This window comes from Corvus hawaiiensis, chromosome 8 (genome assembly GCF_020740725.1).
Source record: "Corvus hawaiiensis isolate bCorHaw1 chromosome 8, bCorHaw1.pri.cur, whole genome shotgun sequence".
Taxonomy (NCBI): Eukaryota; Metazoa; Chordata; class Aves; order Passeriformes; family Corvidae; genus Corvus; species Corvus hawaiiensis.
Window position 1 is genome coordinate 30,614,087 of NC_063220.1, and position 24,398 is coordinate 30,638,484.

The 24,398-nt window shown below is 40.3% G+C and overlaps 1 protein-coding gene across 3 annotated transcripts in view; it reads right to left on the minus strand.

The window, feature by feature from the left end:
- The window catches only part of ANK3 (ankyrin 3), a 347,313-nt gene that overhangs the window by 242,770 nt on the left and 80,145 nt on the right, over nucleotides 1-24,398 (minus strand). Inside the window, exon 1 of one of the 3 annotated variants that reach the window (XM_048311277.1) lies at nucleotides 14,763-14,910. The exons of the other annotated variants lie outside the window; for them this stretch is intronic. Coding sequence (XP_048167234.1) covers nucleotides 14,763-14,765 — 3 coding nt within the window. The 5' untranslated portion in view covers nucleotides 14,766-14,910. Of the gene's footprint in view, nucleotides 1-14,762; nucleotides 14,911-24,398 lie in introns of those variants that run through there. 3 annotated transcript variants of the gene reach the window in all.

A 24,398-nucleotide genomic window follows, 5' to 3' on the forward strand; every position in this document is an offset into this window, starting at 1 on the left:
TCTGCTGTTTGTTATGAAATCCCCCAAAGTGGCAGCAACTGCAAGAGTATTAGTACACAAGTATAAATTCAGATGTTTTCAAATCACAGCCAAAGCAACATTACCGTAAGTTTGAGCACTCACACCCTAATCCACACGATTCTAAGAAACAATTCCCACTGCTGAACTAATTATTTGTAAAGGTTTAAAGACGGTAAATTGCAATTTTAGGGAGTTTGTCCACGGGGCAGCTCTCCCTGCTGTGGGTACGTGACCTGCGAGCGATGTGGCACCACATGAGCATGCCCTGCTCCAAGCAGCCACAGCAACCCGGGGGACAGCCCGGAGGATCTGGCAGGATCCCTCAGCACCCACGGCAGGCAAGCTTTTGATTCACACTCACCATCCCTGGAGTACAACTCAGGCACTCGTGGAGATAAACAGAAATGTATTCTTAGCTCCAGGCACGAGCTCCATACGAACCGTCCCAACCTTACAGAGATTTCGGGGGTTAGGAATTCCCGCCTCATCTCTGCACCCCTCAGAGTTCCTGAGGATGCTGAAAATGTGAATGAAAACAGAACCACATCAAGCAGGGAGGAGTATTAATCTAAAATGTACATTAAGTCTTCAAGGCATAAGCATTTGATAATGAAGACTATGGCACTGAACCAGCCCAAAACTTGAGCTATATCACTTTGTATCTATGTTTGTGGCGCCTTTTCAACTCCTGCTCCCTAAATTATATTAGCTTGTGACTCAGATACAAGGAGGTAACAGACACATTTTAACACAAAAGGAGATGGCCTAAACTTCATGTAGCAGTACTTGAGAAAATCCCGTACCATTTACCCTCTACAGACTAATGGAGACATAAATCGGGACCTATTTTAAAGAAGCAAATGTGCCACACTGATAAGCCCATTCACTGACTATAATCCTTATCACCCAAATACATATGGTGCGAGCTGAGACAAGACCACTCTCCTGCACTTGTGTATAATTTCATGTTGAAAAAAATAAAATCACATCACACGGTAGCCATGGTTACCCACAGAAGATAAGAGCAGCGTTTTTCATCCAACAATGTCAGAAATGTGCATAAATTCAGGATCTGCACTTGATGTTTTTTCAGGCCTCCCCATCTGCACATTTATTTTCTGCTGCCTGTGTATATCCTTTGACATACTAGGATTCTGGGTATTTCAAGAAACAGTTCTTTTTTGCTCTCCTTAATCTAAAAAGCAGTTTTCAGTTATCCCTAAAGCACAAATTAATTCAAATCTATTCTGGAAATCAGAATCTAAGGCTTACAGAAAACCTTTTAAAACAATTGCCATGCTGATAGTAAGTGTCAAATGTTAAATGGAGCCAGCTATTTACTGAACAGAATTGTACTGTCACCTTACCAACTGGTGTAACAGTGCTTTCTGTTATCTTGGCGTTATTTTAAAAAAAAACCAACAAAACAAACAAAAAAGCCACACCTAAAAAAACCCCCAACTCCACAAACAATGCTAAAAGAAGACATTAACTTATTTCTTCTACCAAAATCATGTTGTTTTGTTTCACGCTATTTAGTAAAGCTCTACGTTGTTTCATGGCTTAACTCTTCATAAAAGTAAAATACAAAAAAAAGAAAATAATAATTTGTGAGATATTAAAACCAGATTAGCCTACTGCAAATTTTACAAAAACAAAAAATGTGATTATCTAGTCCAAGCAGTGCTGCCTTAATTTTGGGTGCCATTTGCAGACCTGGGACACAGATCATATTCTTCTCATGCATTTGTTCTGTAGGGCTCTTCCCTTTAAAACAAATTAATCTAATTCACCAAAAGCAGAAACATCCTGCAATTACCATTCTAAGGACACACAGATTAGAGAGTTTGTACCAAAGAAATGTTAAATAAGATTTTTTAAAAGGTTAAAAACCTCACCTGCCAGGGAGATCCACTACCAGCTCACCCCAACCAGCTCTCCAATTAAATTACTGAGATCACCACCTTCAAATTAAGCTCCCTGTGTTTCTAAGGATCTCTCATGAAAACAGGATTCTCAGGATTTAAAGAAAACAAAACAAAACAAACAATAAAACCAGGCAGCCCAGTACTCACCGGCCACCTGAAAGGTACTGGCAATCCTCCCTGTGGGCATTGACGTGCCAGGGTCACACACACACCCCCATGGAGAGGGATACAAAACACAGGACAAACTACTCTGCCAATAGCAGCAACAATCTCCTGATCCCCACTTCAGGGTGGCCATGCACTGGCACGGGTGAGTACGCTCTAGGATCCCTGGTGACAGTGAACATAATATATTTAGCAGCTGAACAATTTAAAAATGTTTGAAAGACTTGGTAATTTAAATGCTTCAAGGGGATCTTTATTAAATACACAGTATCCCATGCCTAGATCAGACAGCAGAGAACAAAAGCAAGCCCTTGCCTGAATGGAGAATTCTTAGGAGTGAAAAAGCAGATAGTTTCATACCTTCTCTAAACCTGACTGAATGATCATCAGTATTGGTGGGGTTTAGAAGGAAAGAAATCCCACACAAATAAAACAAAGCTGTTTCAGTGAGAGGCATGGACATAAACCAGCATCTGGTTTGGCCCAGGGTGGCAGGGTGCAATGAGGAGAGAAAGTCTACAGCCAGTATTATTTGCCAAAGAAAAAGAGAGACCCACAGGAGCAGCAAAATCCATCAGTGAGGTGCCCCACACACGGCTGGGAGCCCAGCACGCAAGGGTGCCTTGAAGGACATCCTACTGCCGTGCTTTGCAGAGGAGAAGGGCGTTACTCTCACTTCTGTAGGGCTAAAGATGCAAGCTGTGGATGTTCTGGAAGCCAGAGACTGAAATTCTGGCTTAGGTAAGATTTCATCTCAGAGTTTTACCTCCAGGAAAGGAATGACGGCTGTAGCACAGGGCTGCTCCCCTAGACATAGTGGTATTTTCACAAAATATTAATTTCTACATCCTTTCGTGTGGCCCTCTGTTTGTGAAAGATCCTGAATTCTTCCTACACTAACATTCAAGTATATATTGTTTTATTAGGCCTACTAAAGAAAAAGATGATTTTCTAAGAAGTCAAAAGAAAGAATCTTAAAAAAGAAAAATCTTCTGTATTTTAAACCTGCTGCAAAAAAAGCATGTGTTTTAAAGACACCTACTTCAGTTTTAAACTGGAGTCATCACTGCTGGAAGAGAAATCCATTGGACCTATAACAACTCCTGCACAACATTCATTCTCCATCTCACAGCTGTGAAAGTGAGCCTCATTCAGCCTGTGGCATTTGTTTTCACTGAGCAGATTTTGGTGAGAGACAAAACTTTGTAATATTTTTTTTTTAAATCAAGACATTCATAGTCTAAGCTTAAATTCAGATAGTGGCATTCATATCTATCAATATAAAAGATGCAGATAAAGATGGGATGGATAAGTATGAGTTAACATACCTGTTTCAAATGGCTATTCACACATTTTCTGCACAGAAGAAATCAGGACAGGAAACAATTTATGTAGTAATTGCTACATAAAATAGCTTGATGTTAAAGATGATGTCAGAATGTGGAACAAAGTGTTCAGAATAATTTCCCACACGCACCACCAATTGCCTTAGTCTCTCTCTAATGGAGAACATACTCCATTTTTGAAAATATCAACTTAAATGTCTGCAAAGATCTCCTGCCTACTTAAAGATGTCAGATATCTTTAATTTAATTTATATGGTGGTATTTTTTCCCCCCCAATAATAAGACTTTTAAAATACTGTCTGCATAAATTAACACTCTGGATACTTAGGAAAATTATTATTTGTATTGTGCTGATCTCTACAGCGCTCTGACAGGTCTGTACTGAAAATCATGTAGGAGACAGAAAAACAGCAGCTTATTGAGGTGTTGGTAGACCAGGACTCTTTAAGCTTAAGCTCCTCTCTGTAAGATGCCAGAGGGATAAAAAACCAAAACTATTTGTACTTCTTGAAAGCTGACTAATGGTATTTATTAATGTAACAATAGCATTATGCTACTGAAATCTAACAAAGGGTATCTAAAGTGAAACAAGGGTAGAACAAATGCTCTTTTTCCTTCAGGTATAGTTCTCTAAGGGATGAGTCAAATAATTAGCTGGTCTGCTTTCTGAGAGAACAAAAGGCTCTTTACTGACTCCTGATAGAAGCTGCTGCCCAAGTCTCAGTGGTGTGTACACACAACAAGGAGGGCTGGAACAGCTGCCAGGGGCTTTGACACGATACACTGCAGAGTAAAACTTCTAAAGCTGGAACAATATCTTAACATGATCCTCACCCAAAGTACATTGTGTGAGCTGAACAAGCAACTTCTGTAAGGCAGCAGTGTACAGCAACTGGAGAGCAGCAAAAACCCCAGCAGAACTGTCTGCTCCACAGCCAAATCCTGACTGGAGGAGGAGAGAAAGAGAACTTCTGAAATCCCACTATAATAAGCATATTTCCTTTAGTTTTGTCCTGTAGAAAGTTTTAGTAAAATATCTCTATAACTTGAGTAGTTTGAAGCTTCTGTCCCTGCTACAAAGCACATTAGCCAACATTGCAGCCCTGAAAATATCTCTTCAGGAGCCTCTGGCAAAACACACTTAATAATAATAACAACAATAATAATGTAACACTGGCCTTCAAAAACACAAATCACAGAAGATTCTTTACATCAGCATCTCCAAGACTGCAGTTTTCAGACATGTATTGAAAGCATCAGGTGCTTCAGCTGTGACTCATTGCTATACAACACGGTTACTGCTTGTCAAACTTTATTTGTCAGAATCTGCAAATACAATAGCCACAGTACAATCAAAATGTTAAGCAGGAATGAGTCATGATAATGTCAGAGAGTGACCTCAGGTTTTTTTCTCTTCAATGGGTCATACATGTGGTGAGCCTGGTTTTTATGAAAAATTATTTCTGGATAATTTGTTTATTCAGAAATAACATCCTCATCCAGAATGACTGAATTGGGAATGGAATGCCTGAAGATTTAAGACACAGAGCAGTACTTGAAAGCCAAAAATAATGATTGGTCAAATATCTTAACAGCATAGTATTGTGTGCTGAGATCCTGCTCCCCCAGCAGGATTGTGCTGGGTTGGCTCTTGGGTGTGGCCCGGAGGAACACCCGGGCACTCAGAAAAACAGAGCGAGCCGGTGTTGAAGAATTCCTCAGTGCAATGTCAGCATAACTATCCTCCTGCAGCTGGAAATTAAACACAAGACACGGTCCTGACCATCTGTGATCCCACAGTACCTGCATGCCAGTTTCAGGAACGAAGACAAATTCCAGCTTAGGAAAATCCATCTTATTTTTTATACATATTCACTGAAGTTTCATTGAAGTATAATAATCTTCTTCCCTCCTTGCTTGAGGTTAACACATTCAGTGCCACACGGAGTGACAGCAGTTGTTACATTTTTGTGGTGAGTGAGGTCACTGCTATACATAGCTCCCAATCAGGGTGCACAGCACCCAGCCCAAGGATAACACAAGTAAAAGGTGTTACAATAATTCCATTTCCAAAGGAGTCCCACCGAAAACCAGCACGACAATGATTTAGCAATTTTCTTCTTGACTCTGTCACAGAAGAATCATTCTATAATTACATTATTCAGTTTTACAGATCTCTGCTGACACTTTTCTAGAACTTTTTCTGTTTAAATTGGATACCTACAAATAAAATGTTAGAAACCACCCTCTCTCTCAAAACCATGCACAAATAATCAACTATAGGACAGTTTGCAGAGAATTAAGGAGTTAGAAATACAGCATAGCAATCATGTACAGAACTCACCACAATAAACTTACAGGGAGCAACTAGAAACATAGAAATCCACTTTTTTTTTTTTCTTCTAAGAACCACAGTGTTTTTCTACTGCATCAGAAGGCCTTAAATACCTCAGGGCTCAGAAATACACGGGGCTACAAGACAAAAGAGAAAGTTGAAAGGTTGCCAAAGGTTTTATAGATCAAGAGCAAGAACACCCCGAAGCCGCTCAGACCAAGCCTCGCTGGCAAAGAACTGCAGTCACCCAGTTCCAGTTGGCATAAAGACATCAGAGTTCAGCATTTATAAATTGCCAGACTGAATTGACAGTAGTGGGAAATGTACAATGACAGCAAAAACTCTAAACCAGAGGTTTTTTTGCAAAACACAAACCAAATATACATACAGAAACATCTGCTTTAATGTAAAACTACAAATAAAGCACAGTTCCCTATTAAAATGCCCTGACTTACATGAAGAATATGATTCATCCCATCCCACAACTCCAGGACACTGTGGGGAAAAGGATAGGTTTTTAATGTATAGTCTAAAATGTCTGCATCTAATTGCCTGCATTAAAGTTATATCCAAACAATTGGTACTTTCAAAGGGAGGTAATCAGTGAAATGTTGTTTCACTACCTCGATTAAATAACCCAGAGAGGCCACATTCACATACTCTAACAAGCATTGCTTTGTTGATTCTTTTTCAGTTTATTTGTCTGCAATAATTAAGGTGCTTTGTCTAAGCCACTCAGCCCGGGAATTACACGGAGTTATGTTCTATAGGCTAAATAAAGGACATTGGCTCTGATCTGCTGGCAAATTTTAAGAGTGGATCATCCTGACCCAATTAACTTGTCCTGTTAGACTGATTGTTTTTGCTGAGAGATGCAGACAAGAATAGCTTAAAGCCAGGCTGCACGAAGCAACATGTGCTGGCATCCTTAGCAGTAAGGATTAAGAAGAAATGCAGAAAGCTTTGTGTATTTTATATGTCCCTTAAGGTCACGAAGGGAATGTCCCACTCAGCCACCTAAATGGTAGAAATTACAATAGGCAAAGCCCAGGCTGTATTTAGTTTTGCAGTTCCACAGCAAATGAGCTTGTCCATCTTCCTTCTGCCAATAGCAAGCGGGTGAGTCACACACAGCAGAATTGTGTTACAGTGATGGATGTGACAAAGGGAGGCGGCTACACAGCCCATTGTGTGCAGCACAACACCCTGAAGTTACAGCCGGAATATATCCATATATACTGGAGATATTTGAAATACATATGCATGGAACTTAGCAGTGACTGGCATGAAAGCAACCCTGGGGTCTTCTTACCCCGTGTGCGCATATTCGAGAGGGATCTGCTGTGTATTGCCAAAGTTTGGTTGACAAGGAGAGTTTTCTCCTGCAGATACCTTTCAGTCTAAACTGTGCGAGTGTGAGCAAGAGAAGAGTCATGACAAAGGCAGCTGAATGGGCTTAAAACGTAACTTCCTGCAATACCAAAGGGAAAAATAAAATCCTTGGACAGCTTCTCAACTGCTACAGAGTTATCTTTGATCCACTGCCGGCACCAGGCTCGCACTGATTTTAAGCTCAGACACCTGACCCTCCTGCTGCTGCTCTCAGGCCAAGCGCAGGGATCACTCCCGCGGGAGACGCTGCCGAGGGAAGCGCAGCGCCCAGCGCCCAGCTCAGCCCGCACAGGACAGCGGCCGGGGCCGGGGCCGGCGATGCTCGGCTGCACCCGCCAGAGCTGAAGGGAAGCTGCAGGGCAGCCCCAGGCTGCTGTGGCACCGCACGAACCAGAGGGCAGGCTTGTCCTGCCTCCACCTTGCGCTCGCCCCGAGCCTGACGGCAGCGGCGGCCTCAGAGCCAGGGATTTAATAAACCTCGCTGCCGGCAGCGCCCTGGGGGATCCTGGGCGAGGAGAGCTCGCTCCTTCTCCAGATGGACGGGGCACCTGTGCCCAGGGGCGGCAGCGGAGTCTCTGAGGAGAGGCAAGGGCTGCCTCAGGTGGGGATGGATATTCCCGGCGATCCCAGCAGGTTCTGCAGCATCCCAACCCCTGGAGCCCCTGAGCACAGGAGAGGTGCCTCAGGGAAGCAGAGGAGAGGAGAGGAAAGGCCAGCAGGAGCAGGGAGAGGCAGAGGAGCTGGGAACAACGGAGGGAGGCCAAGGTGGGGAGAAAGGGGCACTGCCCACCCATCCCTGCCACTTCAGGTACTGTTGGGAGAGCCATTGCAGGGTGAACAAATTCTGCCTCTATCCATTTTGAATCCATGCTTTTTCAAAGGCAAGCAGCATATGCCATTTGTATCTTAGATTTTTCAAATAATTTCTGAGCACAAATGGAGCACAATGGCATCTCTGAGGGAGGAACTCTGCTTTCTGAAATAGAAGTCTGTTTTTAAGAGTGAGAAAAGCTCTTTGTGAATTCATACTCACAGAGGAGACCTGAAGCTCTAGAGAACTAAAATGATAAAAGCCAAATCCTGCCAATAAACATACCTTCTTCAACATGATAAAAACAGGGAAGGAATTAAGATGAATATTTAAAGCAAAAGCATATATTTGAGTAAGATAATAACTCTGAGGTGGTGAACATTTAAATTTCCCTTGTTCTTTTTTCCCTAAAGAGCAACCTTTCCAACACACACGCCACACAACTTTTATTTCCAGAGTAATAAAGCACTGAAGACAGTCAAAAGCCTTTGGGAAATTTCCATTAATGATACACCTTGTTAACGTCTCAATTCAGATCATACACACCTGGCAAAATTGTAGCAGTGAAGGTATTTCTTTGACAAAATAGTTTACCAAACCATGTAGTGAACTCTGTCACTTGAAACTTCTAATGAAAGTTAAGACTTTATAACAATGCTGTTGCCATTTAACCAGCCTTATGATACAGCTGTTATGTTCTATTCTGTAGAGAAATCAAGACAGGTTGAATACAACAATCTCTGACTGGTTTTCTTAATCTTATGTAAAAATGCCACACTTATTTTCCAACATGGGAAGCTGAGCTACAGATTTTACAATGATAATAGATGTCCTTTTACTGTCGCTTTCCTTCTCACTTTTCTGCTGTGAACCGCTGCCCTCTTGGTTTTTAATCTTAGACATCTTTCCATGTCAGGTTTAAAGGTTCAGTGGCCTTCCCTCCACCCCAGGAAAGCTGTATAATTTATGATGAAAAGCACAAATCAACTTCTCAACACCCTGGAAAGCCCAGCAGTATTCTTTTGGGAGGATTTAAGCCTCAGCATTCATAAACATTGATCCCTTCAGTAAAGATTCATTGCACCTTTTTGGCAAAAGGGCTGTTTTCACATTCACTGCATTTACACCTTTTTGCAAATGAACCTTTTACAGTATTTATAACTCATTCCCAAAGCTGAGGGAGTATCAGAAAACACAATGTTCCTTCTAGCTTTGCATAAACCTTGTGTCCTGTATGAGAGCCCTCCAAACCTCACTGTACATCTTGCCCATTACAACCTTAGTAGTAGCACCGACACTGTTACATCAGTCTGAACACCCTATGGCTTCTTCCTCTGGAGTTTTCCCCCGTGTCTGACCAGGAGATTAATTTTAGTAGCCCAAAAGCAGAGCCACCAACAAGCATGTTTCCAGCATCTTCTTGCAAAGGATTTCCTCTTGGTAAAAGGTCAGTAAAGGGAGTTATGCCTCTTCCATGGCTATTGATTCCCATGTTTTGCTGCTCTTTCTAATAAGAATTAAGAATTATTGCTGTCATGAAAACAGTGCCTTAAAGGAACAATTCCTTGAACTTACATTTTTCTAGCTAAGCTAGAGAACACTACTGGAATAACAATAACACATACAAACCACTGTAATACTAAAAATAAAACATCTGTAAGGATATGCCTCCTCCACCTAATTGCAAACAAGATTAGACAGTGTATAATCAATATAAAATTGGTTAGCCACAGAGGCTATTTTCTACCAGTATTACCTAAATGCAAATGCACATTTCATTTTAAAATCATTGTATTTTTATGTCACCACCATGGAAAATGCTATGCCATCATTATAAAATTAAATTATTCTCACAGTCAGAAGCGATGGAAGACAAAACCAGTTGCAGCCTGTAGTCGTGCTAATTAAAAACCAATCCATTGCCAGTGTCTTACACCAAGCTAAATCACAAAGTTAAGACAGTGTGATATGGTAGCAAGACAAGAACTGCATTAATTAAAAAGTTAAAGGTGAGGCAAAATTCCACAAAAACAGGGTGAGAGTCATAACTGTATCCAGTACTGGAGCTGAATGCTCTTCACACATTCAACATGAGTTAACAGGGCTTTCTAAAGCTCTGCGAGGGCATCCCTGCAGTGCCACAGGGGTGGTTCTCCTCCTCTGAGGGGATCCACCAGGGCACCTCCTGAGTGCACACCTTGGGACAGAGCTGTAGCCCAGAACAGTGAGCAGAACAGAGCACAAGCAGATAAAGTGCTGCCTCTCCTGCTAAAAGCAAAGACTGAGTGTTAATTCTCCTGCCCTGAAATGCATTTTCAGTCCCATTTGTCCTTACAGCAAGGAAGCCATTAACACTGTGCCTCAGGAACGAGGGGTAAAACTTAAGACAGAGTCTCAGTGGCAAAGATCAGATTAATGTGTCTTCCAAGCCTTGCCCTGAACTTCACCCCAATCCCCAACCCACACAGTGCAGTGCTCACCTTATCCACTCCCCAATCTCACAGGGCTAAAGGGTAAGGCTGGAAGGGTTTTGCCACTTTGGTGGATAAAGGTAGTCCTATCTCTAGAAAAAAACCCCATGTACTTTTTTTTTTAGATCTACTTTTCTATTTTTGTAATTACCACCCAAATAAGCAGAATACACACACACAAGTTGCTGAGAATATACAAGTCATATAATCATTATGTTAAGTTTACAGCTGAAATTTTCCCACCTCAACAACTTTAGCAAACACCCACATGATTCCCAAACAAGAGTTTGCCAGTATTTTTATTGAAGGCTAGAAGTTTACTGGAAAACATCCTGAATTGGCTACCTCCTGCTTTTACCCTACAGAAAACAAGAGGATAGAGTGCCCATTTTTAGTATGGGCATCCCTCTAATGAAACATCAAGGACATAAACTGATAGATATGATGTGATCATAAATAATAGTGATTTTCTATATGGAAATACCATTAATATAGTGGAAAAGAATCATGAAGTAACTAACTGCAGAGGCACTTTCAAAAATAAGCTTAGAGTGAAATTCAGCTAAATGGAACACTTGCAAATTACTGAACCAGCCATTTACACCTAGAGAGAGCTGGGTGTTACTTTTCTAGAATGAAATTTAACTACTGATTTATTCATTTATCCTTGAAAGATCAGCATCTGCGGGGTCTGCATCTCAGTCTGCAAATTTTGTTCTGAAGCTCCAAATTGAAAATAGCAGAAAAGAAAAATAGTGAGTCACACAAAATCTCAGCCTAGCCTTAAAGGACATGCATGGCCACACAGCCGCAGGAATTCACAAGCGACACCACCAAAAATCTCAGCTAGGAAACAGGTGACCTCAGTGAAGCTTCCACTCCTGAGGCAGACAGTGCTGACATTCAGCAACAATCAAAATAACGTTCACCATCAAAAGAATCTTTCCATTTTCACTGGAAATCACTAACAGAACACGTGATATAAATGGCCAAATTCGTTTGTTGGTTTCATGGTTTCTTTTTTTCAGGGGTGGGGGAACCAACCAACCAGAAATCCCAACCACCAATCAAGATAATACAAGCCCAGTTTTTACACCTTTATCGATGACAACTTCTCAGGGTTTTATTCTACCAACAGCTGTAGAGTCTGTGTATTCGTACATGTTATCAGATAAGCATCCTTAAAAACCCGACTTCTGAATAAATCTGTCAGTCAGTTCCAATGTACAGTTAACGGATATCCTGTACACAGTTATCAGTCATTCACAAATAGGACTTTGCATACATAAGGACAGAAAATGGACAGAGATAAAGAGCAGGCAGAGCCTCAAAAATAAGTGCTCATTTACAATTCTTAATGCAAACAGTAGCTCCTACTAAACTCACGTTACTTAGTAAAAACTAATGCTAAGCTAATAAATGAATACTTTTTACAAGCACAAGCCAAAGAGAATGAAAACAGCCTCATTTCAAATCTAAATAATCTGCTTGATTCTATATCTAATACTAAAGAGATGTGTTTCAAGCATGCTTACATATATAATCATAAAGCAAAGCTGTGTGCCAAGTTGCCGTGACCAGAGCAGATTATCAGAAAACTTATTCCCAGAATTGTGAACACTGTTCTAGAGGCAACCAATGAATACTTCCAGAAAATACACAATATATTTATCAGTTTTGGTTCCAGTGATCTGCCACTTTGCCATGTCCTAGTAAGAAAAGCAGGGAGCAGTTCAGACTGGTGACAATCTCTAATTTCTGAATTTCTAATGTGACAGTTGGACAGGTGAGCCAGGGATGCTCACCAGTGTAAGTTACTGAAGTACAAATACTGAGGTACAAACCCCTGCAAGCTGTGAACCAGCCACAGCAGCTTGGCCAAACAGACACCGATGGTGCTCAAGGAACAAAGGTGCCCTGTCAGACTGGACCTCACCACAGCTTCCACCATCTCCTGCACTTGCTTCTCTCCCTTTTTTCAGTACTACCTCAGTCATGTTCCTGTTGATCAAGCCAGCTAGTTTTCTTCCCACACACACGCCCTCAAATTGTTTTACTCCATCAAGTGTTTCCAGCTGGATGTCACACTTGACAGCCTCACAGCCCATGTTTCATTACAAACCCTTCCCTTGCCACGATATACACATCCAAGGACAACTACACAACTTCCTGACATATATAGGAGAGGGCAGGAGAGCAATTGCCCCTGGCTATGTTTGGGACCTCTTGTTTCTTTCATTCATCCTCAAAATATTAAGTAAGTGAGAACAATCCAAGCTCCAGGAAGCGAAAATCAAGATAGCTTTACAAAAGTGAAAAAATTAACTTTTACAATCAATCTCTAAACCTTAACTGTTCTCATAATCCCATCACAGACATGACTTGTGCATGTACTAAAAACAAAGCCCTAAACATTTTATAGCATTTTGTGAATCATGCAAGTTTTAAACAAGGAGAGATTATAATAGCAAATACCAAAGCCTTCCACATAATGTAAACCATCTATTCAACAGATGCAGATGGTATGATTAAATATTCCAAAACTATAAATATTATTTCACTTATATCCCAGGGGATGGGTTAAAACCCACATTTGTACAGAAAAGACTATATTATGCAAATATATTCACACATATATACATATGTGTATTGACAACAGAAAAAACATGCTGTAAAACAAAAGGCTTATGAACAAATGATTACTCCATAAGAACTGCAGTAAGGCATTCAGGGACAATGAACCCAGGTACTTAGTTCCTCTACTTTTTTCCTTACAAATCTATTTTACATTGTATTTGATACTCTGGTATTTTATCTCCCATAATGACTCTGGAAAATGGTTATGTAAGTAGTTTTAACTAATGTTGTAAACAAGTTTTCAACTATTTTACCATATGTTAAAGATGACAGAAGATGTTAAAACAAGTGATGAAATTCATTCACAAAGAATTCATAGGGTTTTATGCTCGAAGGGTAGAAATCGTTTTGGCTGTCTCCCAGAATGAACTGTTTAATCAGAAAACAGTTGCACTGAATTAACTAGCAGTTCCATGCAGCACATCTCACTGACTCTTCCCACCATCAAAATGCTCATTCAAGAGATAAACCTCTTCTCAGTTAATTGGTAGAAGTAAGGGTTTGTGCAGTTGTGACTGCTGAGGCTACACAATATTGTGACAGACACTGATGTATCAACATTGCAGGAGTTCCTTTTAACCTCCTGAAGATCCCAGGAAAACTCCCCATTTGCCACTGCCACTAGACTGTGGAGGAAGCATCCCAGTAGTGGGCAGACTGGCCTCTGCAAGTGTGAAAAGCAAAGAGGAGCCAGGAATTTTTATTCCTGGAGAAGGAGGGGGAGTAATTTGTCCCTTGGAAAGCATAAACTCCTTAGAATTCCTCTGAGGAAAACAGGGACCTTTAAAGGGGACATCAGCACTCACTCAATATTACTGCTTCTAGAGATACTTAATGTAAAACATGGCATTTAAAAAACCATCCTGGTAACAGCCCTCCTTTGTAAGGATTTAAGTAGACCTGCTCAAAGGCATTCGCATGCCAGGCTATGAATAGGTGCTGCTGTAGATGGCAAAATACAAGACTGCCTTCTCTGGAAATGCAGCAAAATACTGAGCTCGCTTGGAACTCCCATCTGCCTTAACACTGAGATGAACAGCTCATTCTTTTATTTTTCCTTTAAATTCCAGTTCACATTGGTACATTTCCATGCCACCAAAAATCTCCCTGGAATTTTGCATCTCTTGGAGCACAATTAAAGTATACCTGTAAAACCTGACTAATTTCCAATTTATAAAAAGTAATGTAATTATCTTGTTCAAATTAAATTTAATTACAAAGCCTCTGAGTAGTCTAAGAATATTTTTTGATACATGCTCAGCTGAAAACTCCCATCACTTTCAGCAGGGAACACAACGTCCATTTCTGGCTGTGTCGCTCCCCTTCCAGTTTGATCATCTCTGGTTAATTACACCGCCCTGGCACATCTCCTCGAATGGTATCTGGTTTCCAAGCTGAAACATCCAAACCCAAAGGAAAATGCTAACGACCTATCAGAGAGAGCACGTCCAAACCCCCTGCAATCCAGGAAAAAAACAAATCCGCAGAAAACTGGTATCCACCAATCCAACAAAACATCTCCCATATTTTTCCTCCTTCAAGCAATGCCACAGACAGCTGGTTTCCAAGAGCACAAGAGGCTGCTGCTACATGTCAGCGGTAAATTAATCAAAATGCTATCATGATGTAGGTGAAGATGGAAAACATCCCACTTACCATCTCTCAGAATATACACTCCGACAGCATCCACAGTACCTGCATGTCAGTATTCTCCTATTGCCTTTATTGTTTTCACTCCATAAATTGGCATCAGAAATAAGAGCCAAAGAAAGTGATAATAATGTAGATAGGGATGCTGAATGCCACATTCACTTACCTGCAAAAGGAAAAGGACAGGGTTTGAGCTCACTAATCACACTAGTTAGCTAATCTTATTAGATGGCTGCTAATTATCTCTGACACAAAGAAGGATTATACAAGGCAGGCAGAGAAATGGGGCTTTTTAATAGATATAGAAATTTTTTAATAGACATTGGTTATATTGGGGAAAGAAACAAATAATGTATTTATCCAAAGACCATAAACATTTCCCTTTCTGTTTGCTGAAGAGCAGATGTGACAATGAAACAGGTGGTGGAAATATAAACCCTCCTAAAACCCCCAGGGTGTTTTCTCAGGAAGTGTCTAATGATTGTCACTGGATCTGTTGCAGCGCTTGCTTTATAGGCTAATGTGGTACAGGGAGTTGCTGGGGTTTTTGCCAGTGATCTCCTTGGCAACTGGCTGCTCAAAGGAGCCACAAATAGAAGCAGTAAACTCCACTCCCGATCTCAGTCTCAAAGCCGTTTGCACCTCCAACGTTCACCGAGCAAGAAAATCTACATCCTACAAAGGCAGGGTGAGCAGAAGAGCATGCATTCCCTCTCTTAACATACTACAGCCACAGATGTGGGAACAGCAACCAGATTCATGCACCAGTTATGACAAAATAACTGAATAAATTATTTTATAAAGGTTTCCAAGATGACCCATTTTACAAGGAAAATCTTAATTAACAGCAGCGCAGTGTTCACACAGATTTCTCAGTAATAGGAACATTCTCATTTGGGCTCCTCAAGCATCAGAATAAACCAGAATTTATTCTCATCTATTTTAAAGATTTATTATAGCGACTTGATATGATTATTTATTTCTGTTTAGCCTACAATACAAGCATAAATTTATTAAATGTAGGTCACCCATGTATTTTATATAGTAAGACAATAAATAGCAAACAAAAACCTAGAAAGAGTAATTGGCTGTCAGCTGTTCTGAATAACCACTTCATATATTATTTAACTACATCTCTCCAAGAATAGCAATTAATCATTCATGCTTGCTCATTAAATATAAGTTTTAATTTCTTCTGCATTTTTCTTTGTAACTCATTGATAAAAAAAAAAGGGTATTTCCTTTAATTAAAAAGTATTAATATTTTAAAAAAAATTATTATAGTTTATCTATATAGCAGGCTTATTTATAGAGGAAACTAAGGAATATAGGAAATTAAGATATAATTTCATAATATTTTATCTGCAAAATTAACAATTTTCTAGGAAAGATTGTGGAAAGAATTAAAATTAACCCTGACAAATAAAGTGAATCCTAATTTTAAAACATATTTCAATATAAAATGTGAATGTTTCCAGAAAAAGGTATTTTCTGAGTGATTCAAACACAAAATGTTGGTGTTAGATAACACCAGGCACAGATGCCCCAACGAAGTAAGCATGACCAAAACATAAGAAGTTGCCTGCCACTAACCACTATCAATGCCATAATCAAGGTAAAAATTAATTTTAAAGCCTCCTGCAATCTCTTAACTGAAAAAATACCAAAGAAATGCATAAGTAAACACATTAGTCATGCAGACACCTTTGTAAACAGACACAAAGTACATACTTTGTTCAAGATAGGTTGGGCCAAATGATCCTTGAAGACCCCTTCCAACTTGATATTCTTCAAATCTATGTAATACATGTCACAACTGTACACAGTTTAACAGTTTTTGCTTGAATAAACACAATTTTAAAATTCAACTTTAAAACTCGAAGCAGCTTTACAAGTCTATAAAGGTTTCACCATATAAAAAATGTCTTACATTTTGTTTAAGCTTAGTACAGAGTTCTACCAGAACTTGGAACATATTTATCTTTTTAATCAGATTTACAAAGATGAGTGGTTTAAAAGGGACTCATTATATGCCGTTCACATGGTGATGATAGAAATGAAGGTGTACATGAGCTGGCCCGAGTATCAGACACAGCCCAGGGACATCACTCAAACCCAAGCTCAGTCCAATCTACTTTTGAGCAGCGTTGCTTCTGAGATAACTTGCAGAGATCTTTCTGATATGTCTGCACAATGCTGTACTGTGTCACACAGACACAGCCCAAGCGATCCATCAGATCATCTCGTTCAAGCTCTACCAACACAGGCTGTGCAGCCTGCAGACAGGCAGCATATTCGGAATTAAACTGCCTCATAACGCTCAGCTGCCAAGCTGGGACCCAGCCTGAGAAGACACACTCTGTCTTTTGACTGTTCCTCAGATGGAAGTGTTGAGCATTTGGAGGCTCTTCGTTGTGGGAGCAAATGAGTTATGTTCATTAGTGAACAAGAGGCAACTCAGCTGATGAGGCAACCAACGTCTCATGAGATGATTTCCTCCCTTCGCATGAAAACTACCCTACCTTCTGTCTGTAGTCAATCTCTGTTTAACATCTCATCTGAAAGGTCCTACAGCTGGTGATCACATGAAGGATCTGGGCAGGTTGAAAGGAATGGGTGCAGCCACTGCCCATTGACTTTGAAGAGATCATACAAAGGTCTCAGCTGGACGAAAGCAATGACTAATGGATTTAAAAGCTTGGCCTCGGGTGCACAAGGTGGTTGATAGCAATTTTGCAGGTATTTCTGTAGAAGAGTAACAGCCTCAATGCAAGTCCTTACAATCAACAGCAATAGCTAAGAAAAGGACAAGGTATACATATATTCCCCCTATGCCCTTTTGAGGGGGCAGTGACAGCAAGGAAGGCTGAAGCACAAAAAACCAAAAAAATCTTTACAATGTGTTACTAGGCTGGAGAGAAGGGCACCTACCCAAAGAAACTACAGCCCAACATTTCTCCAATGTTTAAGACTAAGTGCCTGTGACAAGCCCACAAAGAGTTAGGAATGGGAAGTTGTTCTTTGCTATCACATTTCTGCTGAGGAAACCAGAAGCATTATTTAGGTAAAAGAACTCCACAAACCAAACATGCAGAGAAATAGACCATTGTCAAAAGATGTTCTAAATGACAGAAGAAAATGTACTCATTAATTCAAGGAGAAATTTATGAACAGACCTTACATTTCTCATTAAAGGGACTAGTAATGAAGTCATTTACAACTGTTGCAATTTCAGGGCTTCACTGTTAGTAGGGAATTATAAAAACCAAGGACTCAGGTTATTCCTTCAGCTGCAAACAAGTTACCACAGGATAAATGAGCACACTTCCCACAAGAGACAAACCAGGAATTTTCAATTGCTTTTCAATGCCCAGTCTTCCATAGCAAGAAGACAGTGAAAAATTACACCAAGTTTGTCAGATGCTTCCACCTGCCTGAATGTGCTCTGTAAAGGAGATGAGAGAACCACCAGAAGAGCTGGCCCCTGTTCTGAACCACAGCCAGGCAAGATTAAGAGGAAAAGAAGGAAAACCTAATCAGCTAAAAATTATGCAGGAAACCTATGCTAAAATATCTAAAGGTGTGAAAAACAGAATAAAAGATATTGCATCATCTGAAAAGACAGAGAATGGGATGGAAGCAGCATATGAGCTGGTCAAAAGTCTTAGAAATCAGGATACAGAATATTAAGTTCATATGGAAAGACAGAGATTAGAAGAGCAGCATGACAAAAACACATGCCAAACACACACAAGTCTCAAGGAAATAGGGTAGTCAGAGCTGACAGAAGAGGGATGAGCTTAGAGCAAACCTGGCCAAGAGAAAACCATGGCATAAGCCAACTTTACATCAGTGGAAGTGAACAGATAGCGACAGATTTTAGAACTCTGCAGTATGAAAAGCCAAGCCAAGAGACGATGGGAGAAGGAATGCAAAAGGAAGACTTCCCAGAGCACACTCAAGGTTAGCAGAGGATCAGTGTGAAATAGGAAGAAATTATGTTTTTTCTCCTCCACTTAAGACTGACCCACTATTTTATAGTGAGGTGATATTAAGAAGGCAAGAAAAGCTACACCTGCATAGGGAAAGCACAGTTGTTTAAGGAGTAGAAAGAAGAAAAGCAGTAGCTGGAATACAGGTAAGAAAAGAAAAAAGCACCGGAATAGGAGGAAATTTAGGAGGACAAGTATGAACACAAACCAAATACAGGATTTGAAACAATAGTAAACAATTTCTATAGATTAGGGTAGGGTATGAGGTAGGAAGGATGTAGGTGAGGAAAATTCTGAATAGAATATAAAGGCAGCATGACAAAGTCTGGTCAAGTGACAAAGTGTCATATCAATGTTCAGTGAAGGACCAGAACAACTTCCATTTAGGGGTTGTATCCAAATGTCAAAATTATGCCAATGGCATGGTACCCCCTCTAAAATTGTGCCAGATTCTGAAAATTGGGACTTTGAGCAAAATAAACAGATGCTGGCATAGACAGATGTGATATTCTCTGGAACAAAAAAACCCAAACATCCAATACAGCAAATTAAAACCAGATACACTTTAGGAGAACACACCATCAGTCCCCAGTCCATACAGGAGCAGTCAAACTATGCATCAGTTCTACTCAGCTCTAACATGACAACCCTGTTGTCCAAGTTCTGTTTTCCAGGTGATACTGTTACTTTCTTCTTCTTAAAAAAATAAATAAAATTCTCTTGCATACAATAAAGAGGAAACTGAAAGGAATCATTGCACTAAACACAGTAAGAATCTCATCACATATATCTCATCACAATAATTCCACACCTTGTGTCTAAACCAGTCTGGAAAAGACTATGAGCTTCTCTGGTGTGCAGGGAAGGCACCAGCAGGGGTTGGCATCAGCACTTTAGCTGAGGCTCTAGACACAGTCCTCATCTCACCAACAACCAGGGAATTCATGTCCCTGTGCAGCAGCTTCTGCTGCCCCACAGCAGCCTGGGGGTTCCTCCAGCAGGGCAAGCTGTAAGAATGCCTTGAAGCATTGAATCTCATATAAAATTTGTCACAGGCTTTAATAAAAATGAACAAAACTGTTGATTCATTAAATAGATTTGGGATCTGATCTCTACCAAATAATTTAGGTTTCCTTCTGTTCACTCCTTCTGATTTTATGACACCAACACACAGTAAGATTCCAGTTTTTACTGTCTGCAGTCAGTGAAGAAACAAAGCTGGGAAGGTTTTGTCTACAGAGAAGTGAATACTAATACTGTGAAGTGTCCCTTTGCTCCATTTATATTTCAAACCTTATAAAAGGATCTATTGCACCTTTCAGGCATCATTTTCCATGCCCTGAAATTCACTATTAACAAAGATTGTTGTGAAATAAGGGATGTCTAGAAGACTTCAAGACACAAAACCCCCCAAACCTTTAATATTTTAAATGGCCCATGACATTTTTTTTTGAAAAAACTTCTGTCAGTACAGGAAGACTTGCATTTGCTTGAAAAGAAAAATTCATTCTTCTTTTAGGAGCAGGGTTATCTACAGATCATGAGCACTGTTCACCTCATCAAAGTAACCTGGAGGTCACATAAGTCACTCCTGACCACAACTGCTGGAAGCAAAAAATAAAAAACTCTAAACCACTGTGTAGCAATCAGATAAAAGTAACTAAACTGAAAATGACTGAGGCAGCTGTTCTAATAAAAAATTCCATCCACAGTTAACTGGTCTCATGCTGTTTAATAAGATAAGCTGCAGTTAAAACATATATCCACCGTATACGTTCCTTTTTAATCACACGTGACCATATTCACACAGAGCCAAGGAAAAACTCAAAGGCTCCACTAACAAAACCTGAGATGGCATTTTATCCTCCTAGAAGAGGGACAGGTAGCTCATGAGTGCTGTAATCACGGTAAAGGCAAAAAGCCTCAAAAAAACCCAACAAAAAACCCCTAACAACAACAAAACAAAGAACCCAAAAACAACAGAACCAGAGAAAACCCTGAATAATTCCTGAAAGCAGAAACTCACTCCATATATATAACTCCATTGGCAGGGGAAAAAAAAAAAAAAGTCAGCAGCTGCTTTTCTAGAGGAAAATGGGAAAATGAATGCACTCATTCCAATTCACAGTAAGCAACAAGGGCAGGAAAGTGCCTGTCCTTACTCTTTGGCTAAAATGAAATGAAAACCCTGTGAAGGCACACCACAGTAACAGATGTACGAACAAAAACAATGTAGTGCTTATCTCCTGGAGTTTTATTTTTTCACCAACTGCAAATGGCTCCAACTTTGGTTTATGCAAGGTTTTGACAAGCTGAAACTATGAGAAATTGGGAAAGAAGACAATTTATTTCACAGTGAAATCCCTGACACAGCGAGCATTAATTTGCATTTCAGCAGAAATTCATCATCTGACCATATCACAGATATCCCCCACGCACAGTCTCTCTCTTCTCTTTGCTCTTGGCTGGGTATCTTTAGGTCAGAACTCTGGGGGAAAAAAAAATTTATAAACTGAGGCAGTTGCAAGGGTTGTATTAATTAGAAAGAGTGAAGAGAAAGCTGTGGCTGGAATCAGATTTTCCACATGTTCCCTGAATATATGGCCTGAATCCCTGAGCAAACCTGCTGTCTTTTCACTATGCAACTCTTAAGGACAGTTTGAAAAAGCAAAGACTGAAAACACGGTGCAAGGATTATCAAGGGCTCTCCAAAAATCACAGGCATGTGCTGCACATACTGCCAGCAACACTTACCTGAGAAGGCTGATAGAAAACAGAGCTCAAAATTTGATTAAAAGAATAAATTTTGCATATTTGTCCAAGTTTTCCCTCCTATGCTTTCTCTTACTTGTTTTTTCAGAAAAGCAGTAAGTAGCTCTCCAGTAGTTTTAATGCTTTCTTCACTAAAATAATTCCTATTGCTTTTGGTACAGTTCCAGCAAATTCCACAGCTGGGGGGGGGGGGGGGGGAAATCAAAGAGATTGCTTTTGCTCCACTATTTATTTCATGAAAGGAAATACCCTTTCATCACAACTCAGACACTGTTTTCTATGAAGCACTGTACCTTATTTGGCATCCAGTCAACTCTTGGCACTTCATCCAGAAGTACCAAATTCCACCTCATGGAACTGGCATTCACAAGTGTTAGATATCCCACAATCATTTCAATAAATACCAACTCGACCTCATTAAACAGCAAACACAAGCACATCATATTGAATTACAGTAATGCCAGAACACAAAAAACCCACCCCCAATGGACACTTCAGGGCATTATTTGGTAGAAGAGACTGATTAAAAAGTATAATACACACTTTCAGAATTTTAAAATCAGAATCAGTCACCCTTCTAGAAGAAACATACTTCTGTTGAGCTACAAATTATGGAGCTGACTAAAGAAATCAGAGTGAAATTCTCTGCCTCATGCTGTGGAAGAGTTTAATCACCATGTTTCTTCCTAGCTCTGTGCGCTATGAATTTATGAATTTCAGGTAAGTTAAGCATGCTTTACACATCCTGGAACAGACTGAAATGCTTGCCAGGTGTTATCCCTAATATCTGAAACCAGCTGGAGCCCAGGCAGTTGCTGTACCCATCTCAGCAATTTCAAACACAAAAGCATCAGACAGAAAGTGTGTCTGAATTCAGGGGGACAACAGTCTAAGAATCCTGCAAAATTTGACTTGGACATCTCTGTACCCGACTTTACAACAATCTTCCTGCTAAACGTTTCCCAAAAGGTAAATTCAGCTCTGAACGTTTATCCACATCAACAGGCCTGCTGAGATGTTATGAAGTAATAAAGCACTTGTGCTTTTGTGCTATTGTCAAATGCACAAAGGCAATTGTGCAGCACACTCAGAGCAGGACTACTCATTTATTGACTGTATTTTGCCATGGTTACCTGGATTCGTGAGCTACAGGAAAGCAAGTGTTTATTTTGATGCTGTAGGAAACACCTAGCAGGGTAATACGCAATATTGATGAACAAGACTAATAAGAGTATTATATGAGGACACTGGAAATTGCTTTGTAGGGAAAAAACCAAAACCAAAACCTAACCTGCTAAAGAGGTTTTCAGAGAACTGACCTTTACTATTAATGGAAGCAGAACACACAGCAGTGAAAAATGCTGTTCTGGAACAACTCTGCAATTTACTAGGATTTTAATTTCTGTCACTTGGAATACCATTAACATAACTTTGCCAGAGAAGTCCTTTAAAAATAAACTAGCACTTGCAACCCACTGTGAGAAACAACTTACCTAGGTCTCCTATTTTCAACTATGATGTACATTCCCACATGTGAGAACATCACTGTGGAATTTTTTTTTGTATCGGCTTGATGCTATTGTGTAGATTAACAGGTAATTGCATGTTTCCATCTCAGTTCTCAGCTAGGTTACCTAGTTTCTTTCTCCCAGTTACTTAGATTGTTACTCATGCTTTCATTTCATACAAGAGCAACAAGCAATTCACGTTCAGCAATACAAACATCCTGCAGGTGAGATTCACATTATAGGCACTACTAGTAAAAGGTGACACGTTACACACGACAGTGCAGTGTCACTGACAAATATTTTTTATTTGAGTGAGCCAGTTAAGAGCTCTGCACAAACCAAGTGATCTCCACCTGAAGAAAGGGCACATCACCACCACCTACCAGGCAGCTTTGAGAAAAGATTTTGCCAAAAGTACGTTGTGAAGCCAATGGTAGAAGGTGTGGCCAAACAGAAAGTTACAGTTAAAGGTCACACAACGCTTCCAGGTGCAGCACTTCACCAGCATGGCTGCAGAACTTCCACACTACACCTTCAGCAGCTAGGTCAGACTAAACAGAGCTGCCGGCCCCACTCTGTGCAGACACACACATGGAGTCCTAAAAAATGAGTTATTTCAGAATAGGAAGATAGTGAAACTTGAGAAAAATCATTCAGCCACACAGATTCAGTCCCCCATGTCACACTGCTCTTTGGAAAGTTGCAAAGACTGTTTGGGAAACTCCACAACATGTTCAAGAAGTATGGCTGACATATAAAACCCAGCCTGTGCTGCTGCTAGACAGACCTGGAAAAAGGCTGGCACAGAAATACAAACACCAGGATACCACTGCAGCAGTCAGCTCCAGTTATTTACAGTAACGAAGGAAGTGTCACTGCTTTAAGAACTTATTTCCATTCTCCTAATAGCTACTGGTTCACTGATCACAGCTTGTGAAACAGCTTGCTTTTTAGCTTATAGCCAGAATGCAATTCAACTAGGGGTAATGTAAGATTTCATATGAAAAGCTACAACAATGACAATATGGGCAAAGTTTCTCTCTCCCATTTATTTCCATCCTCACTGTTGACAGAGAGGTTAGAGCTGCCCCAGGGACTCTGGACATCAGGTCAAGGTCTGCTGGCTAAGCAGGAGCACACATTTGCCTAGAAACTGCATAAAAGATCAGGAGAAAAAATAAAAATATCTAGTGAGCCTCTTCACCCTACAGATTCCCTTCAAAGACCCTCAGCCTTTTGGAGGAAACAGAGCTGCTCTCAGCCTTTCAGAACACCACAACAGTACCAGTGCTATCATGGTCAGTTTATGCTGAACTCCAGCCCTTCCAGCATCTGGTTGACCATGTGCTCCTCCTGACCCCTGGAAGCTC